Genomic DNA, 21,329 nt, shown 5'->3' with positions numbered 1-21,329 from the left:
ATTTCTCTGTGCAGTGAGCCAGTTGTATTGTATTTAAACGTACTCTGCCATACATATTGGTTAAAATAACGTATCATTAAAATAAATTATGGATTAAAAAAATGTCCCACAATCTGGGAAAATGTACTTGTGGTGTCTTCTAAGACAGTTTTCTGAAATACCTCATGTTTCAGTGGTTTTTGGTTTAGACTACCGGTAGTCATTTGGTTAGACCAGGCATTAGTCCTACAACTACATCTCAAACCCTCACCCTAAACCTAACCTCCCACGGGGCAGCACACCTAAACCTAACCTTAACCCATGTCTAACCAACGACTAGTCTAAACTAAGTATGCACACCCACCCCCCCCCCCCCCCCCCAAATCCTGCTTCTGTGTTTTTGGCAGCAAATGGTGTTTTTGGCAGCAGATTTTAGTTTTAGTCATACTCTCTTGAATAGTTTTCATTTAGTTTTAGTCACATTTTTGTCACCTGGAATGTTGTAGCGTTAGTCTAGTTTTAGTCGACTAAATGTCATAAGATTTTAGTCGACTGAATCTACAGTTGATTTTGGCGGGCCTTGATGCCGTCGTACACTGAAAATAGCCGATCTACAAGTTGTGAGCTTGTAGATCTGCTATTTTCAGCATGCAATCAAGTGTAAAATGACTTATACTGGATCTCTTGTCTCTAGTCGAGGAAAACAACACTGCGTTCTGGCCCCCCACCTCTTTAGGTCAGTTACAGTCTGCGGCGACTCACAGCGTTCCAAACCCAGAACCTGTATGTGGGGCCCCAGCCAGAGTCGGACCTCCCTGAGACCCCCAACCTGAAGCCCCTCTTCCCTGGAGCAGAGGCCAAGCCGGACCCCATCAAAGGAGGCCTCCGGGTTACCAACTTCTTCACCTACAACTGTCTGGCTGTAAGTGTTTGTCTGTGTGTTTGTCTGTGTGTGTGTATGTGTGTGTGTGTGTGTGTGTGTGTGTGTGTGTGTGTGTGTGTGTGTGTGTGTGTGTGTGTGTGTACTGTGTAGTCAGAACAATTGATTGATTGATTGTTCTGCGTTTCTCTGACATAGTGTCGATCAGGGGGCATGCACAGACATTTAGAGGGGCAGGTGCTCAAATAATGCAGCGCGTGGAACCGGCTGGTTGCCTTTATCGCAGTCCCTCCCCCTTTCAGAACAACGAGTGGCCCAGGAAATGAATCCCAATGCATTTTTCCCATAGGCATTTCTTATTTCATTTATTTAAAGACCTTTTAAGCGTCGTACGAAGCCAACTCTTGTTAGGGATGTCAGGGGTTAACCGGTTAACCGGTTAGCCGACCGTTAAGAAACATCCGGGTATTTTTATCAGCTTTAACGGTTAATTTGCATAATAATAAATGCGTGTTCTGATCTTAAATCCCTTTATTTTAGATCGTTTTTAGTAATAGTACAACATAAACATTACAGAGACTGTAGTTGTCACTGTACAATACTTTAAAACAGTTGTCATGTTGCACACATGCCTAAAATTGCTATTTGCGCCGCCCAGCTTGTCGCACTCCAGGCTGCATGAACAGCGCTCGGGCTCTGTTTTCTGCCCCCTCAATGTCCCCGTTCTCTGTTGTACTTCAATGGCTAGTTGGCTACAAGTTACAACGGTAGCTTTGCGGTAGTCAAAATGTAAGCGAGTGACAGCGAGACGAGATGAACACATGTCGACCGTATCAATGCAGAGACCTACATTATTAAATCCATTATTGGCCATTTGGCCTGGAGGGAGAACGTTTACAGCCGCCGCTGCCCTCCTATCCGTCTCCATACTGGCACGGCTTACGGCTATCAAAAGTTAGCCATGTGCTATCGATGTTTGAGGGTTTTCTCGTCAGCGAAAAGTCAACAAACGGAACACGGTGACATGCATGCTGATCTTCCTTAATAATAAAAAAAGGCTTAGCCCATGCGTCCAGTGGCTTTATAGGTATAGGTTGCTCGGACCTGGACTGGATTTATTTATGTTTTGTTGGACTAGAACCGGCGGACCTCTGTACTGTAGACGCGCAGATGCATGCATCATGCAGATGCGATGCGTTGTTTATTGATGATTAAGCCAGAAGCCTACAACAATTTATTTATATTGTTAAATGTTGCTTTTTTGTTTGTCTTTTATAAAAGGAGCATAAATAAATGTATGCCATTCGTCTAACAACTTTAATTATGTAGCCTATACATGCATATTACATTTGGGGTAGCCTATTAAAAAAAGAAAAAAATCAACCACTATCCGGTAATGAACCGGTTAATCCTAACGGGTAACCGGTTGGGAAACTATCCGTTACTGACATCCCTACAAATCATGACAACACACAAAAAACTTCGGGCCAAACAAAGAATTAGAAAGTAGAAAAAAACGGCAGGTTACACTTTTTTGTTTTTGTTTTTCTTCTTTGTAACCGAGTGCCGCGCTTGTAGGTCTGCTATTTCTGAAAAGTCGTGACAATGTGGTGCAAATCTTTGCAATATATATTCTTTCAGAGCAAACGTTTTTAACTCAAATCTTTGCTTCTGGGAGGGGGGTCCCTGGAACAACATATTTTCAGATGGGGGGGCCAAATACAGATCATTTCTGTGGGGGTCCTTGACATGAAACACTGAGCACGACTGATACAGAAAACACGAGGGTATTTCAGAAAATAAAAATAAAACTAAAAATCATAATAATTTCCCGACAGGACTCGAGGGACCTGTACAGCGAGTGCCTGCGTTCGTTCTGGACCTGTCCACACTGTGGCCTCTACATGCCTCTGACGCCGCTGGAGAGGATGCAGCACGAGGCCTCCTGTGGGCCGCCAGGGGAACAGCAGGCGCCAGACAATGGTGTGAACAATCAGCTCGTTAGTTTGGCCCCCATGATGATGATGATGATGATTAGCCTTGTGATTTATAGATTACAAATACACGTTCAGAACGGGAAACCCCTTTTGGTGTTTTTAAAGGTGCAGTGAAATGAAAAAGACGTTTTTCACACTTTTAGACCATATCCGTGGTCATTATATGGGCATACCTAACAATGGATGCCAAAAAAATGTGAAAATTCTCATTTCTGTGTGTTTTTATATCAAAGGTCCATAAAAACGATTGCATTATTTATTTATTAAAACGAAAACGTGCTGCGTGATGACGTGTAGAGATACACATCGATAAAAGCCAATAACAATGAAGCTCACCCGTTTAATTTCCCATATTTGTGCGTCCGTCCATCACAGCTGCTATTGATTACAGAATACTCCGTTTTTATTTCCATTCCAGATAACATCCAGACAGTGTATTACTCGCTTTCAACTTAATCATCACGCTAGAATATGTATCTGAAAACATTATATGGAAGAAATAAGCCACATAACAGTAAACTGGTTGTGCTGGCCGACCATATGATTTATAAACAAACAACACCACGCTGTTGCGCCTAGCATAGCTACCGTCCCTAGCTACCGTGATTGGTGATTGGTTCAGAAACTTCAGACCGGTGTTTCATGTTGAAACACCATTTTCATGTTGTTCACCATTTCCGTTTCACTGCGCCTTTAAAGCATTATGTTATACTTTAGCTATTGAAAAATAATAGCAGATCTACAAGCTCGTAGTGCCGCGCTACGAGCTTGTAGGTCTATTTATTTATTTTTTATTGTGGCTCAAATCTGGAATGTATATTTACTTTCAGAGCGTTTTAAATCAAATCTTTGCTTCTGGGTGAGGTCCCCTGGAACTACGTGTTTTCAGATGGGGGGGGGGGGGGTCCGCAGCCAAATGCAGATAATTCTGGGGGGGTTCTTGACATGAGAAAAAGGTTGAGCACCACTGACAGAAACATGGGCTTTCGCTTTTCAGAAAACTGTCATGAGAGACAGAGAGACATTTTGTAGAATCGTCCTCAGGTCTAAATGGGTTAAATTGAGCCCACAATTAGACGAGCTAGAAAGTAAGATATTCTTTGACTATTTTTTTGCCTTTATTGATATATTCACAGTAGTGAATATATCACTACTGTGATTTATACGGCCTGGACCACTCAGCCGGCCCAGGCCGGTAAGCCACTTCTACTTGGGGGTCTCCGGACATCTATATATGCCATCTATTCAAGTATGGTTTTTTTAGTGCTCCAACCACTCCAAGGAACAGCAATGTCCCTATGTTTAGAGTACCAGTAGGGGCAAAAGTGGCGCTGTTGTGCTAGAGAGAGATAGTGTTGCACTGTTGCCTGCTAATTACAGAGAGAGGGAGAGGTGACTGCTAAATGCTAATTCCCCCACACAGTAACTCTGTTATTTCTCGACCGTTTCGGACGCGGGGCGGCTCGCCGGAACCGGGCTGGCACCCTGGGCGCGTTCCTGTGGGGTCTGGAAGTTCCGGGGACTCACCGGGGACCCGCACACGGAGCTGCACCACTCAGTTCACACGGGTGTGATTTATTTATTTTTATTTTTTAAATCTGAGATCCATAATTTATTTTCTTCGTCATTCACGTTTGTGTATTTCCAGAGCCCGACGACATGAAGGCAAGCTCCTCGTCCTCGTCCAGCCTGACCAGGCTGTACCACTGTGACGTGTGCGACGAAGACTTGACTCTCACCTCCACAGAGATCCTCAAACATAAGAAGAAGCACATGTATTCTTCTAACCGCTCCTAAAATGCCACGGCTCACCTTGACTCGAAAGACTCTGAAAGCTTCGTTCAACTATGAGACTGATGACCATTTCCCAGTCTTTATTGCAAAGATATTGGTGGCAACAGTTAAAAACTAGAACTGCACTCTGTCGAGTGCATACTTGCTTGTTGCACACTAGTAGGCCATAAATGGTCAACTAGTGCGCAAGCAGAGCGCGCAAGTACTTTCGACCGCTGTAAACTGTGAAATCTCAGTATCTCTGTGAAGGAACGTTTGAAATGTCTAATTATTAGGTGTAACTATTTTCTACCTACCTACTTTATGCATGTAAAGTTGTAAACATAATGTTGTAATGAATACGTAAGTGACGACTTTGGATTGTGACGTATATGTCAATCAGTGCCTCCCAACACTAAAACATATCGTCATTACGTCACCATCGAAAACCAATTACACTCTGGCATTGGGTCCTTTAATCCACATATTTCTTACGTCATCATTGAGAGCTAGTTATATATATAATATATATGTAATTTGTAAGTTGATTAGCGGTATACTGTGGTTACTTTGCGCCCAGCCAACCCGCCACTTTTGATGCGTATGCAAATAAAACAGCAAATTGTGCCTGATTTGCTGGACCAGATTACATACATGACCATATTTCTTACGTCATCATTGAGAGCTAGTCATACATATACTATATATATATGTAATTTGTAAGTTGATTAGTTGTATACTGTGGTTACTTTGCGCCAAAAACAGTCCCAGCCAACCTGCCACTTTTGATGCGTATGCAAATAAAACAGCAAATTGTGCCTGATTTGCTGGGACCAGATTACATACATGACCATATTTCTTACGTCATCATTGAGAGCTAGTCATACATATACACACCATGTACTCTGGTCCCAGCAAATCAGGCACAATTTGCTATTTTAATTTACAGATTATATATATAGTATATGTATGACTAGCTCTCAATGATGACGTAAGAAATATGGTCATGTATGTAATCTGGTCCCAGCAAATCAGGCACAAATTTGCTGTTTTATTTATTTTATTAGGCAAAAACTACAAAAAAAACTACAAATTGCTGGTCCCGTGATGCGGCATCTTCAACCGGAAAGTATTAATCGCAGACGCATCTTGAACGCTGCTGCCAGATTGCTGACCAGGTCCAGGAGATCCCGCCACATCACCCCCATCCTGTTTTCCTTGCACTGGCTCCCAGTAAAGTATAGAATTAAAACCCTTGTCATCACACCATAGACTGTAAAAAAAATATGGACAAAGCGTTCCCCGGGACTAACATGGACGTAAAATGAAGCCTGTAATTCCTTGCACTGTAAGTCGCCATATTTCTAGATCCGTTTGGGCCCAGCTGGCCATTGGCTGGCTCCGTTTGGGCCCAGCTGGCCATTGGCTGGCCCAGACAACGAGGCGGGACTTCCCCCCTTAATCTTCGTTGGTTTTTATTTTGACTGAACGGGGGGTGGCTCCCGTTCAACGGTAGCCACGCCCCTCAGATAATTTTTTTAATAAATGGGACCATAATTTTCCTAAAAGAATATTATGACATGAGAAATGAGACTTTAAACTAGTGACTGGAAGCAGAAAGTATTCATGACCATGTTTATTAAGGTAATACAGTCTAGGTGAAGTTGGGCCCAAATACATGGGCCTCTATGGAGCTATGGGTTTTTTTGGCCCAATGACAGCGCCACAACAGGCCGTTATATGAACTTTCAGGAAGTCCCGATTTCCTTAGTGGCTTCACGAAATATCTGTCTGACTGCCCCCCTGCATCACACACAGAACCCTCCATGGCCTGCAGGCACCCCCATGTATCTGTGACTTACTCCACCCATTATGTTCCCAGAAGGTCTCTGAGATCCTCATCCCATGAAGCCCTGCTGGTCGTTCCACCCACAAAACATAAGAACTAAAGGTGTCATCGAGTCTTTGCTAGTTTCGCCCCCAGGCTATGGAACGACCTCCCGGACCACCTGAAATCTGTGGCCTCTGTGGACCTTTAAAAAAAAAAAACATTTAAAGACCCACCTTTGTAGATAGGCCTTTGCAACATAGTGCTGTATTGATCTCTTGATTTTGACCAGTGCCGTTTGTTCTATATAATATTACTATTGTTAACTATTGTTTTGTTTTATTGTTGTGAAGCACTTTGTGACTATGATGTCTGTGAAATGTGCTCTATAAATAAGATTTACTTTACTTACCTGTCCACAGCTCAATCCGGCCCTAAACTAGCATGAAACGGGCTAATCTGCTAACCGGAGCGACGCGTGAGGTCTTTTATTGACATCCTAAGATCATACTTTATGTCATAATATCGCCTCATCTGAGCTTCAATTTCCCGAGATAAAAGCGGCTGGAGATCACGACCATTACAGGACTCTATGGAGCGCAGATGATCGTTACTTTAATTTTTTAGATTTTTCTTTTTCACCCGTTCAAGATTGATGCCGGTTCTTAGGCGAGGGGTACAGGCAGAGCCGGATTTACCTTGCTGAGGGCCCCCGGGCTGGAGCAAATTTGAGGGCCCTGCGATTTTGGGGTACCCAGGGCCCCTAAAAAGAGAGGCAGGCACACCTTTCACTTGAATTGGATTTCAATACTTATATCATTTTTTATTTATTTTTTCCAATATTTGTCGAGGGCCCCCGGTAAGTCTGGGTACAGGTACAGTATCACTCTTAACCGGCTATACGTGTGTATGGCATTAAAGTGAGTATTAAAACGTAAAAAAGTACGCCTACAGAAATTGATTTGATGACGACCATTCGCCATTTATTATATACAGACCCAGCGGACGACAGAGCGGCGAGAGTTGACAGCCATATTTGTTTGTTGCTTTGTCATAAGCTAAATTCCAATACTGCAACTTTCACACTCGCTCACTCTCCTCACGTCCTCCACTCGCTCCTCGGCTCCGCCCCCAGCGAGGAGGAGAGGAGGAGGAGGAGGAGAGGATTCGATTCGAGGACAGAGTGGTGGTCGAATTTTCCTCTAGAATCGGAATGTACTACGCTGTCATTTCAAAGCGACGGCACATTCTGCGATCACTAATGACGTGTATCAATTCAATTCAATTCAAAGGGCTTTATTGGCATGGGAAAACATACGTTAACATTGCCAAAGCAAAAGTGGTGGAACAATACAGTGTCACACAGCTGGATCACTGTAGCTCTGATCCATATAAGCCTTCTACTGCTTCTACGATTCTGCCCTTAGAGCTATGGACCAGAGCTAGATCACTGGAACTCCGAACAGAGCCGTATATACGTCTACAGAATAGACAATTCATCATTTTGTGCATGTAACCAAGGGTCCGAGGCCAATGTGTATGTATTGGTAACATGTGCAAGTATTTATTCCTGAAATAGTGAATAAGCGCCAGGATGCGCACATGTATAAATAAATAAATCACCCCCCCCCCCTCCTCCTCCGACAGTCAGTCCTCCTCCGCGGTCTTTGCAAATAACGGACACTATAACAGGAATTAGGTATAGTCTCTCTGACTTACATAATCAGTTCAGTCCACATATAAATAAATAATTTTTTGTCACCCATTCATAGCAGTCTGTGCATTCAGGCATGCACAGAGATACATTAACTATAGCTTTTGAGGTGCGCACAATATAGCCGGCCTAATTTATATATCCTACTTTTATTATGCTTATATCACACAACGCAATAAAGCCAGTGGCTTGTTGTGGTCCTTTCACTTTCACATAATATGTAGGCTAGATAGGCTACTTTATCATTCTGAAGCTCTATTCATTCAGCGAAAATGTATCTCTTCAACTAACAGTTGAACAGTGCGTGCATGTGTGTGTTGGCCGTTGGGTCAGCGACTTCAGCCAGTCAGCCGGCCGGCAGCTAGTGGATGGGATGGGGGGGGGGGGGTGCATAGTATCGGGTTTCAAGCAGTGTTTTTGTGCCACATGTGGAGGAGGCGGACTTATGTCACTGGAGAAGGAAAGAAACAAATACACGTGATGCGGAAATCCGCTGCGAGGAGACAAAATACCCCACCGAGCCTGCACCTGATGTACACTCGCTCTATGCGGTCTCGGAGAGCCCACTCGGCTCCTCCACTCGACTCCACTCTCCTCCTCGATGGAGCACTTTAACAAATGGAACGTTAACCATTTCCGGGTCACACTGGAATTACCCCGAGTGAGTGGGAATGAGCGAGTGGCCGAGATTTGGGGTATTGGAATCAGGGGGGGAGTCAGACAGATATTTCGTGAAGCCACTAAGGAAATGAAAGTTCATATAATGGCCTGTTGTGGCGCTGTCACTGGACCCAAAAAAACCCATAGCCCCATAGAGGTCCATGTATTTGGGCCCAACTTCACCTAGACTGTATTACCTTAATAAACATGGACATGAATACTTTCTGCTTCCAGTCACTAGTTTAAAGTCTCATTTCTAATGTCATACTATTCTTTTTGGAAAATTATGGTCCCATTTATAAAAGAAATTACCATAAAGTCGCACATGTTCTGAGGGGCGTGGCTACCGTTACAGTCTATGATCGGGATCCCCCACCCACTCGAGTCAAAATAAAAACCAACGGAGAAGAAGGGGGGAAGTCCCGTCTCGTTGTCTGGGCCAGCCAATGGCCAGCTGGGCCAGAACGGATCTAGAAAGATGGTGACTTACAGTGCAAGGAATTATTGGCTTCATTTTACGTCCATGTTAGACCCGGGGAACGCTTTGTCCATATTTTTTACAGTCTATGATTGGAATTTAGCTATAGTTAACTTATGTCTGGGGGTGGGGCATAGTGGGGGATGGGGTCTTTCCACTTCCCGGTAGGCGTTTATCTCCAAGTGTGCTGACTGAGGGTGTCGGGTACTTGTCCTGTTCTTAACCTATAGCCAAACCCCCCAAATGGAAAGAAATAGCAAATCTTGTGAAAGGTACAGAGACAAAAATAACTTCTTGACTCTAGTTCGGGGCAAGAATGTTAAAAACAAAGTCCTTCAAATCAAAGACATTCCACAAATGCTTGTTTTAAACAGCTTTTAGGTGGTTCTTAAAAATGTCCACAGATGCTGTAGCTTCCGAAGACCTGTGAAACAGCATTTCAGAGTTTCTGTCACCTTTAGTACTTCTTTAACTTTTTGTTTTTTGGCCTTCCACTATGACCGTCCTGCCCACATGTTGAACATAATGACACGAAGCCCCTGCCTCCCATTCTCTATATGATGACACAAAGCTCCACCCTAATTTGTGACACATCAAATTCAGTTACCTTCATAGCCTTTGTCAAAAGGCTCATGGAGAGTAACTCCCATCCAATCAAGCTTGAGTGAGTGGCAGCTTGTCCATTGGCCACGCACAGGTGTTGGAGGCTATAAGTAGACCTGTCCTGCACAGCACTCATTCCCCCATTCAAGCTGAAACAAAAACCGAAATGAGCAACTACCTGAACATTGCAGGAAACAAAATGTAGTAGACAACCTGGTCACTAAAGACAAAAAGAACGTCATAAATCAGAACATTGAAGCAAACAAAAAAACCCACAAACTCTGGGAGGCAATTAACCAATTAGGCTGTAGCAATACAATTCTGACGAAATCTACAAGTTTCAGCATTATTTCAGGTGGCTCGCTCACCACTGACAAACTAGTTGCTAGTTGTTTTTTATCCCACGATTTTGCAACCCATTTCTTTCACCCAGTGTCAATTATCTAATGTAATCCTGGGCGCTACACTGACCTCATGCTTCCTTCTATGCATGAGGAGTCCAACCTGCTTCTTTTCCCCTGACCGAGAGAGAGAGCCTTAAGGGGCATGTTCCCTGTGTACCATGCAGGGCCGGATCATCCATAGGCCTTACGGGGCATGTTCCCTGGGTACCATGCAGGGCCGGATCATCCATAGGCCTTACGGGGCATGTTCCCTGGGGCACCAGCCAAGGAGGGCAAAAAAAGCTTTACCATGATCTTTTTTATTATTATTCTTTATTCGTTATTTACCCAGGGAAGTAGCTGAGCACAGGTGCTCATTTTCAGCAACGCCCTGCACATAGAAAGACACAGCCTTACCAGCATTCCATCACAGTATGAATTATCAAACTCCAATCACTTTCAGTTCAGCACAGCTGATCGAGGTGTGGGTGTCACTGTCCACTGTCTCGTTGGCACTCGTAAATTCAATTCAAGACTTTATTGCCATGTCAACAGAGTTGATTGGAATTTGTTTCAGTGCACTAAAATCATACATACGATACATACACATATTCACATCACATAATCAGACAGAACATGATACAAAAGTACAGACATCATATGAGGGGGACCAATAAATAAGAAGAATGCAAAATGTTACTTGCATCAAGGCAATTATGTTGTGTTTCTGCAGAATCTGAACAGTTATTTCTTATAATGAACACATAGTGTTAATCCTGGCCTGCATTCCACAATTTGCTTGTTTAAACTGTTAAGTGGTTCTTAAAAATGTCCACATAACAAAGGCTGCAGCTTCCGAAGACCTGTGAAACAGCATTTCCACAGGTGTCCCGTCACCTTTAGCACTTAACCTTTTTGTTTATTACCTTTTTTGGCCTTAATTCCTGCCCCCATTCTCTATGATGACACAAAGCTCCGCCCTCATTTTCCAAAGCTCCGCGCCAGACGCTCTTAATATAATGTCTTGCCATTTGTCTCACATATGACAAGGAACTCAAGAAGCTGAACTGAATCCAGAAGAACATACATTTTGACTCCAGGTAAGAATATTGTTTTTTTTTCTTGTGTTTTTGTTTTTACATGTTAGTAGTCAAGTAATGTGCAAAGCTTATAGAGTAGTAGCCTCGGAAACCCAGACGTTTTATTTCAATAGAGTAGAAGAAAGAAAAAAAAGCGCGGAAATGGTAGATGTACAAGCCACCACTTCTTGACCCATTGTAAGCTTGTAGATCAGCTATTTCTGTTTTTGAGTGCCGTACAACCATGGTTGTTTTTCACCACCTGTGCGCAAACTAACACACACGCACATATTAACTGAATATATGGTGATTTCAGGTGTGCCAGCCAGCACAGTACAGTGACAGTGACAGTACAGTAGAGGGTACAGTAGAGGGACCCCCACATGGGTAACGTGCCGTGGCACCCTGGCCGTGCTGCTGTGGGTGCGGAGCTTCCGGGGATCCCCCGGGGACACACACCAAAAGTTGCACCACTCAGAGTAGAAAGTGGGGATGTCGTGGCCATCGGTACCACAGTTGCTTCATTGATTCCGGAGCACCCTGATGCAACTGATCGCCAGTGCATCATTAAAATGAGCAACCATAGTTCCCATACACTCTTCAATGCCAGGTATTTGTTTATTTTTTATTATTAAAGTAATTTCCATTCCTTTTATTAATGATTAGTTAAGTCTGGAGCTCTCTGGTGGAGTTGTTGCCCCTGTGACCCTACTACGGATAAGTGGTTGAAGATGGATGGATGGATGGATGATTATTATTACCGTTTTCATCAGTTCCTCCGTCATTTAGGGTCTCCCGGGATGACAATTGCTGTCCCCAAGTGTTCATATTTAACCTCAAATTCAGTTATTGTAATACATAATTATGTTCCCCAACTCTAATTTTTTTTGTTATTTTTGCCGACCCCTATTTTTATCCTCAAAATTACGCCTCTGGCTCTAACGTTCTTTTTTTCCCCCTTTCCCACTATTAATTAAGGTCGTATCTTAATAGTGCAGGTTGTACCATTTCTTTGCCATATCAACTCCCCCCCGGACACGAGTGCACGGTTGCGTTCCAGAAGACAAAATTCAGAAGAGGCTGTTGCGGCGTCGTCACCTACGAGCTCCATCCGTCCGGGACGACTCCCGGCCGTGGCGTATGCACCAAGCAGGTGGCTTACATGTTCAATGTGCCCTTTGACTACAACATGTTCAAGAACTATCACGCGGGGGGGATCTTTGACAAGGACAAAGGTTGCGATAAAGCTCTTTGGGGCGAGATGCTATGCCGCGATAATAACGAGGAATTTACAAGAGAAAACGGAGGCAAGGAGTCCTCTCACTCTCAGGATGGTTTTAAAGTGGTCGCCACTATGACAAACAAGCCCATCAGTGTCTGCACTGTGCAAGTCTTTGACAGCTCCAGGGTCATAGGAGAGTAGAGTCCAGAGTTGTTGAATTGCGAGCTGTCCGACACACAGAGGAGACAGAAGACACAGAGAACTGAGAAGACACGCGTCTCTTATGTGTGAGCGCCGGCGGAGCCTTATATAGCCAGTTTGTACTAGCAATGTAACAATTCTGATCTCCCAGTATATTGTAATGTTTTTGATCCTCATTGGTGGAGGCTTTGTACACAAAAGAAAATAAATTTACTTTTTTGTTTGATTTGTTGGTTCTTTGATTCTTTGTATTACATGACTCAATATTACCGTACATGTGTACAGGAACTACCCATAGATCCGAAGTCCCGTTAGTCCGAACATGCACTGCTCCCGTGCTTGCGGTTAGGTTTAGGTTTGCTCCCGTGCTAGCGGTTGGGTTTAGGTTAGGGTTACAGAGATAGGGAATTAGGGATAGTAATTTCGGAACAATGAACCTTCTGACTAATGACACGGCCTGCTTCTTTTCACCTGACCGAGAGAGAGCGAGAGAGAGAGCCTTACGGGGCATGTTCCCTGGGGCACCAGCCAAGGAGGGCAAAAAAAGCTTACCATGATCTTTATTTACCCAGGGAAGTAGCTGAGCACAGCTGCTCATTTTCAGCAACGCCCTGCACATAGAAAGACACAGCCTTACCAGCATTCCATCACAGTATGAATTATCAAACTCCAATCACTTTCAGTTCAGCACAGCTGATCCAGGTGTGGGTGTCACTGTCCACTGTCTCGTTGGCACTCGTAAATTCAATTCAAGACTGTATTGCCATGTCAACAGAGTTGATTGGAATTTGTTTCAGTGCACTAAAATCATACATACAATACATACACATATTCACATCACATAATCAGACAGAACATGATACAAAAGTACAGACATCATATGAGGGGGACCAATAAATAAGAAGAATGCAAAATGTTACTTGCATCAAGGCAATTATGTTGTGTTTCTGGAACTTTCTGCAGAATCTGAACAGTTATTTCTTATAATGAACACATAGTGTTAATCCTGGCCTGCATTCCACAATTTGCTTGTTTAAACTGTTAAGTGGTTCTTAAAAATGTCCACATAACAAAGGCTGCAGCTTCCGAAGACCTGTGAAACAGCATTTCCACAGGTGTCCCGTCACCTTTAGCACTTAACCTTTTTGTTTATTACCTTTTTTGGCCTTAATTCCTGCCCCCATTCTCTATGATGAGACAAAGCTCCGCCCTCATTTTCCAAAGCTCCGCGCCAGACGCTCTTAATATAATGTCTTGCCATTTGTCTCACATATGACAAGGAACTCAAGAAGCTGAACTGAATCCAGAAGAACATACATTTTGACTCCAGGTAAGAATATTGTTTTTTTTTCTTGTGTTTTTGTTTTTGTTTTTACATGTTAGTAGTCAAGTAATGTGCAAAGCTTATAGAGTAGTAGCCTCGGAAACCCAGACGTTTTATTTCAATAGAGTAGAAGTTCTTATTTGTAGGTGCATACCAGGACTGTCACAATTATTACATAATCGACTAAACCCAATTATTTGAGATAATCCCAATTATTTTTGCATAATCGTAAAAAGAAAAAAAAGCGCGGAAATAGTAGATGTACAAGCCACCACTTCTTGACCCATTGTAAGCTTGTAGATCAGCTATTTCTGTTTTTGAGTGCCGTACAACCATGGTTGTTTTTCACCACCTGTGCGCAATCTAACACACACGCACATATTAACTGAATATATGGTGATTTCAGGTGTGCCAGCCAGTACAGTACAGTGACAGTGACAGTACAGTAGAGGGTACAGTAGAGGGACCCCCACATGGGTAACGTGCCGTGGCACCCTGGCCGTGCTGCTGTGGGTGTGGAGCTTCCGGGGATCCCCCGGGGACACACACCAAAAGTTGCACCACTCAGAGTAGAAAGTGGGGATGTCGTGGCCATCGGTACCACAGTTGCTTCATTGATTCCGGAGCACCCTGTTGCAACTGATCGCCAGTGCATCATTAAAATGAGCAACCATAGTTCCCATACACTCTTCAATGCCAGGTATTTGTTAGTTTTTTTTTTAAATGAAATTTCCATTCCTTTTATTAATGATTAGTTAAGTCTGGAGCTCTCTGGTGGAGTTGTTGCCCCTGTGACCCTACTACGGATAAGTGGTTGAAGATGGATGGATGGATGGATGATTATTATTACCGTTTTCATCAGTTCCTCCGTCATTTAGGGTCTCCCGGGATGACAATTGCTGTCCCCAAGTGTTCATATTTAACCTCAAATTCAGTTATTGTAATACATAATTATGTTCCCCGACTCGAATTTTTTTTGTTATTTTTGCCGACCCCTATTTTTATCGTCAAAATTACGCCTCTGGCTCTAACGTTATTTTTTTCCCCCTTTCCCACTATTAATTAAGGTCGTATGTTAATAGTGCAGGTTGTACCATTTCTTTGCCATATCAACTCCCCCCCGGACACGAGTGCACGGTTGCGTTCCAGAAGACAAAATTCAGAAGAGGCTGTTGCGGCGTCGTCACCTACGAGCTCCATCCGTCCGGGACGACTCCCGGCCGTGGCGTATGCACCAAGCAGGTGGCTTACATGTTCAATGTGCCCTTTGACTACAACATGTTCAAGAACTATCACGCGGGGGGGATCTTTGACAAAGACAAAGGTTGCGATAAAGCTCTTTGGGGCGAGATGCTATGCCGTGATAATAACGAGGAATTTACAAGAGAAAAGGGAGGCAAGGAGTCCTCTCACTCACAGGGTGGTTTTAAAGTGGTCGCCACTATGACAAACAAGCCCATCAGTGTCTGCACTGTGCAAGTCTTTGACAGCTCCAGGGTCATAGGAGAGTAGAGTCCAGGGTTGTTGAATTGCGAGCTGTCCGACACACAGAGGAGACAGAAGACACAGAGAACTGAGAAGACACGCGTCTCTTATGTGTGAGCGCCGGCGGAGCCTTATATATAGCCAGGTTGTACTAGCAATGTAACAATTCTGATCTCCCAGTATATTGTAATGTTTTTGGAGGAGGCTTTGTACACAAAAGAAAATACATCTTTTTGTTTGATTTGTTGGTTCTTTGATTCTTTGTATTACATGACTCAATTACCGTACATGTGTACAGGAACTACCCATAGATCCGAAGTCCCGTTAGTCCGAACATGTACTGCTCCCGTGCTTGCGGTTAGGTTTAGGTTTGCTCCCGTGCTAGCGGTTGGGTTTAGGTTAGGGTTACAGAGATAGGGAATTAGGGATAGTAATTTCGGAACAATGAACCTTCTGACTAATGACACGGCCTGCTTCTTTTCACCTGACCGAGAGAGAGCGAGAGAGAGAGCCTTACGGGGCATGTTCCCTGGGGCACCAGCCAAGGAGGGCAAAAAAAGCTTACCATGATCTTTATTTACCCAGGGAAGTAGCCTAGCTGAGCACAGCTGCTCATTTTCAGCAACGCCCTGCACATAGAAACACACAGCCTTACCAGCATTCCATCACAGTATGAATTATCAAACTCCAATCACTTTCAGTTCAGCACAGCTGATCGAGGTGTGGGTGTCACTGTCCACTGTCTCGTTGGCACTCGTAAATGTTACTTGCATCAAGGCAATGATGTTGTGTTTCTGCAGAATCTGAACATTTCTTATAATGAACACATAGTGTTAATCCTGGCCTGCATTCCACAATTTGCTTGTTTAAACTGTTAAGTGGTTCTTAAAAATGTCCACATAACAAAGGCTGCAGCTTCCGAAGACCTGTGAAACAGCATTTCCACAGGTGTCCCGTCACCTTTAGTAATTAACCTTTTTTGGCCTTCAGTCCTGCCCCCATTCTCTATGATGACACAAAGCTCCGCCCTCATTTTCCAAAGCTCCGCGCCAGACGCTCTTACTATAATGTCTTGCCATTTTGTGTCACATATGACAAGGAACTCAAGAAGCTGAACTGAATCCAGAAGAACATACATTTTGACTCCAGGTAAGAATATTGTTTTTGTTTTAGTTTTTACATGTTAGTAGTCAAGTAGTGTGCAAAGCTTATAGAGTAGAAGTTCTTATGCGTAGGTGCATACCAGGCCTGTCACAATTATTACATAATCGACTAAACCCAATTATTTGAGATAATCCCAATTATTTTTGCATAATCGTACAAAAAAAATAAAGCGCAGAAATAGCAGATCTACAAGCCACCACTTATTGACCCATTGTAAGCTTGTAGATCAGCTATTTCTGTTTTTGAGTGCCGTACAACCATGGTTGTTTTTCACCACCTGTGCAAACTAACACACACACACAAACACACACGCACTATTAACAACTGTTTAAGTGCCAGGGACGTTATCCCGTCTTTAATCCAACTATGCACTGGTAGCCATGCCCGTCAAGACGTCTTTTATCACTTTTAATTGGATTTCAATAGATGGGACTGTTGCGCAACTTGTGACTGTGACTTTAACTCGCATATATGGTAGGAACACTCACGTGCTAAAAAAAACACCCCCAAATGGTTGCTTTTCTGCCGCCCCCTTGTTGTTGTTGGTACAGGAAAAGCACCTGAAACAGGTTGGTTTGAGAGAGAGCGAGAGAGACAGATGAGTGAGCCTTTCTGTTCCCTGTCACAAGAAACAGTTCTCTTCATTTCGAGCGTCGCACACACACACACACACACACACACACGGGGGGGGGGGGGGGGGGGTGTCCTCCATGCCTGGGAAGAAGGCGTGTGTGTGTGTGTGTGTGTGTGTGTGTGTGTGTGTGTGTGTGTGTGTGTGTGTTTTTTTTTGAGAACAAGTACTGTGTGATATCACTGAAATCAAAAATAAAAGTCTTTAGTGAGAATTCAGAGTGAGAAAGTACCTCACACTAAAACGCAGTTTTCTCAGCTGTTTGTTTCCAAGATGGCCGTTTTTATGAAACCAAACTTTATACAACGGCCAATAACTTCAGAACGGTGAAAGCAAACGACTCACTTCTTTTTTCTGGGCAAAGTAGAGTAGTAGATCTTTCATTTGAGATATGTGACATTATATTTTGGTATAGCACAACATATTCTGTGGGTCTTCAAAGATTTCTATATCGGTATGAAAAACTGGCACCAGTGAGAAAGATGGCTGACTGACTGTGGCACTGAAAGAGTTTTAACTGAATATATGGTGATTTCAGGTGTGCCAGCCAGTACAGTACAGTGACAGTACAGTACAGTAGAGGGACCCCCACATGGGTAACGTGCCGTGGCACCCTGGCCGTGATCCTGTGGGTGCGGAGCTTCCGGGGATCCCCCGGGGACACACAGAAGTTGCACCACTCAGAGTAGAAAGTGGGGATGTTGTGGCCATCGGTACCACAGTTGCTTCATTGATTCCGGAGCACCCCGCTGCAACTGATCGCCAGTGCATCATTAAAATAAGCAACCATAGTTTGCATACACTCTTCAATGCCAGGTATTTGTTTATTTTTATTAAAGTAATTTCTATTCCTTTTATTAATGATTAGAAGTCTGGAGCTCTCTGGTGGAGTTGTTGCCCCTGTGACCCTACTACGGATAAGTGGTTGAAGATGGATGGATGGATGATTATTATTACTGTTTTCATCAGTTCCTCCGTAATTTTTAGGGTCTCCCGGGATGACAATTGCTGTCCCCAAGTGTTCATATTTAACCTCAAATTCAGTTATTGTAATACATAATTATGTTCCCCGATTTATAAAATTTTTGTTATTTTTGCCGACCCCTATTTTTATCCTCAAAATTACGCCTCTGGCTCTAACGTTCTTTTTCTCCCCTTCCCACTATTAATTAAGGTCGTATGTTAATAGTGGAGGTGGTACCATTTCTTTGCCAAATGAACTCCCCCCCGGACACGAGTGCACGGTTGCGTTCCAGAAGACTTCAGAAGAATTCAGAAGAGGCTGTTGCGGCGTCGTCGCCTACGAGCTCCATCGGTCCGCGACGACTCCCGGATGCACCAAGCAGGTGGCTTACATGTTCAATGTGCCCTTTGACCGCAACATGTACAAGAACTGTCATGCAGGGGGGATCTTTGACAGCGACAAATGTTGCAATATGGCTCTTTGGGGCGAGATGCTATGCCGTGACAATAACTTGGAATTTACAAGAGCAAAAGGAGGCAAGGAGTCCTCTCACTCACAGGGTGGTTTTAAAGTGGTCGCCACTATGACAAACAAGCCCATCAGTGTCTGCACTGTGCAAGTCTTTGACAGCTCCAGGGTCATAGAGTATAGAGTCCAGGGTAGCCCTACAAGTCAGAACCCAATGCTACTGAAGTTTCTGACATTTTTGAGACCCAGATAGCATGGGGTCCTATTCCACCTCCACCCTGCCACCGGGTACGCACACATAAATAAACATAAATACCTTCGGATACGTCCTTCTGCGCTCTTTGAGGGCTTTTGTTCGTTTGAGGGCTTCTGAATGTGTGAACTATAAGTACCTATAAATACCGCTGTGAATATCTCCTGTGGCGCGGAAGCCGTTAAGTATTTTTAATCTTTGTTTGACCGATTTGGTCGCTTTGATTCTTCTCTTCCTTCCTTGTTTATTGACACCTCATTGTACCGCCTATCTGGCTAGTGGCGCTATAGATATGACAGAGCAGATCAGAGGCAGGAACGTAGCCGGCACAAGCCAACCGCACATCGGGAGGCGGTACAATAAACGGTAAATAAACAAAGTACTTAACGGCTTCCGCGACACAAGAGAATTTGCAGCGGTATGTATAGGTACTTATAGTTGACACCTTCAGAATAACGCAAACGAAAAGAAGACGTCAAACGGCGCAGACACGATGTTACCGAGGATTTTTATGTCCGCGTTCCAACATTCCCATACGAAAACAAAGTAACGCACAGGGACCCTACGGGTCAGCCCGGTTCGGTTCGGATTGGGCTGACCCAGGGGGTTCCGAGAGGGGCTAGCGTCTCTTATGTGTGAGCGCCGGCGGAGCCTTATATAGCCAGGTTGTACTAGCAATGTAACAATTCTGATCTCCCAGTATATTGTAATGTTTTTGATCCTCATTGGTGGAGGCTTTGTACACAAAAGAAAATAAATGTACCTTTTTGTTTGATTTGTTGGTTCTTTGATTCTTTGTATTACATGACTACTCCTCAATATTACCGTACATGTGTACTGTGTAGTATTCTTAAATATATATAATAATAAAAGCACATTATAGGTCACTTGTGTACCAAATCATTATTATTATAATTATTATTCATACAATCCTTCTTTCCCTAACATCTCCCCCAAATCCATCTTAGGTGCCCCGTTGCAAGTAAAAGTCCTTTAGTCTTATATCTATAATATTATTTCGGCCTGGTGGAGAAAACAAAGTCCTTCAAATCAAAGACATTCCACAAATGCTTGTTTAAACAGCTTTTAGGTGGTTCTTAAAAATGTCCACAGATGCTGTTGCTTCCGAAGACCTGTGGAACTAGCCTGGGTAAACCCACTCCCCCTGCTGGACAACATTTCATTCTGCCAGGAGGGGTGAGTCTGGCATAATCGCCTGTGTGGCTGTTTAGCCGTGGGGCGGGAGAGTAGCGTTGACGGACAACCCCTTCAGCCAATCAGCGTATATCAAAACAAGAGGCGTCATCTAAACGCGTTCCGTTCCTACTTCCTCATTCCCATGTTTGTTGTTGTGAATGAGTCGAGGAGTTCACACGTCATCAACTGCTCAAATCGTTCCTGATTGGCCAACGTGCGCTGTCAATCACAGAGCCCTGAGCTCGGTCGCGGATTGGCTCGTACCAAAGCTGATACAATCTTAAGGACTTTGTATTACCATTTAGCCAGACTCACCCCTCCTGGCAGAATGAAATGTTGTCCAGCAGGGGGAGTGGGTTTACCCAGGCTACTGTGGAACGGCATTTCAGAGTTTCTGTCACCTTTAGTACTTAACCTTTTTGTTGATTGTCTCTGTGAGATGGAGGGTGATATAGGCCTGGGCTATACGTCTCTAGGTTTTTATAAAACGGATATTTTCGTACTCCGTTGTCGTATGGGCAGTGACCTCACGTTCACCCCGGAAGTTGTTCGTTTTTCAATCCATGAACTGATGCGCATGCTCAGTGTTAAAAGCAACAACGGGCCCAGGCCGTAGCGTAACGGTCTGGGCACCGGACTGGTGATCCAGTCGCGGTGTGCCGCGGGTTCGACTCCTGAACCCGACACGGCCTTTACCGCATGTCATCCCCCCATCTCTCTCCCGTTTCCTGTCAGCCTACTATCTGTCCCTTAAAAAATCAATAAAAGGCGTAAGCCGCAAAAGAATATCCATGCCAAACTGTGCACATACACTCCCTGGATGCCAATGACGAACCTCTGCCCCAAATACTCCACAACGGCCTGTTATAGCACCACCATGAGGCCGATTTTGGCAAAACACATTTCTGTAGATTACTCATAAACATTGTATCCATACATCACACAATTCGGTATACACTATCTCCATAGTCATGTGATCAACACGGATCTGCACCATTTCCCATCTTCCATCCTGATTGGCTACGATTGGCTTCCAAAGCTCACAT

The 21,329-nt window shown here is 43.9% G+C and overlaps 1 protein-coding gene across 1 annotated transcript in view; it reads left to right on the top strand.

Annotated features, from left to right (window-relative positions):
- Positions 1-4,842, top strand: part of dhx34 (DEAH (Asp-Glu-Ala-His) box polypeptide 34) — a 33,721-nt gene extending 28,879 nt beyond the window's left edge. Inside the window, exons 16-18 of the mRNA XM_083772554.1 lie at positions 716-901; positions 2,698-2,842; positions 4,505-4,842. Of these exons, the coding sequence (XP_083628680.1) occupies positions 716-901; positions 2,698-2,842; positions 4,505-4,653 (480 nt within the window). The 3' untranslated portion in view covers positions 4,654-4,842. The remainder of the gene's footprint in view (positions 1-715; positions 902-2,697; positions 2,843-4,504) is intronic.
- The last annotated feature ends 16,487 nt before the right edge of the window (positions 4,843-21,329 follow it).

The sequence above is a fragment of the Protomyctophum parallelum genome, assembly GCF_964188405.1.
Source record: "Protomyctophum parallelum genome assembly, chromosome: 9".
Taxonomy (NCBI): domain Eukaryota; kingdom Metazoa; phylum Chordata; class Actinopteri; order Myctophiformes; family Myctophidae; genus Protomyctophum; species Protomyctophum parallelum.
The sequence above is the reverse complement of the archived record's forward strand: the minus strand, read 5'-3'. Positions and strand labels throughout refer to the sequence as shown.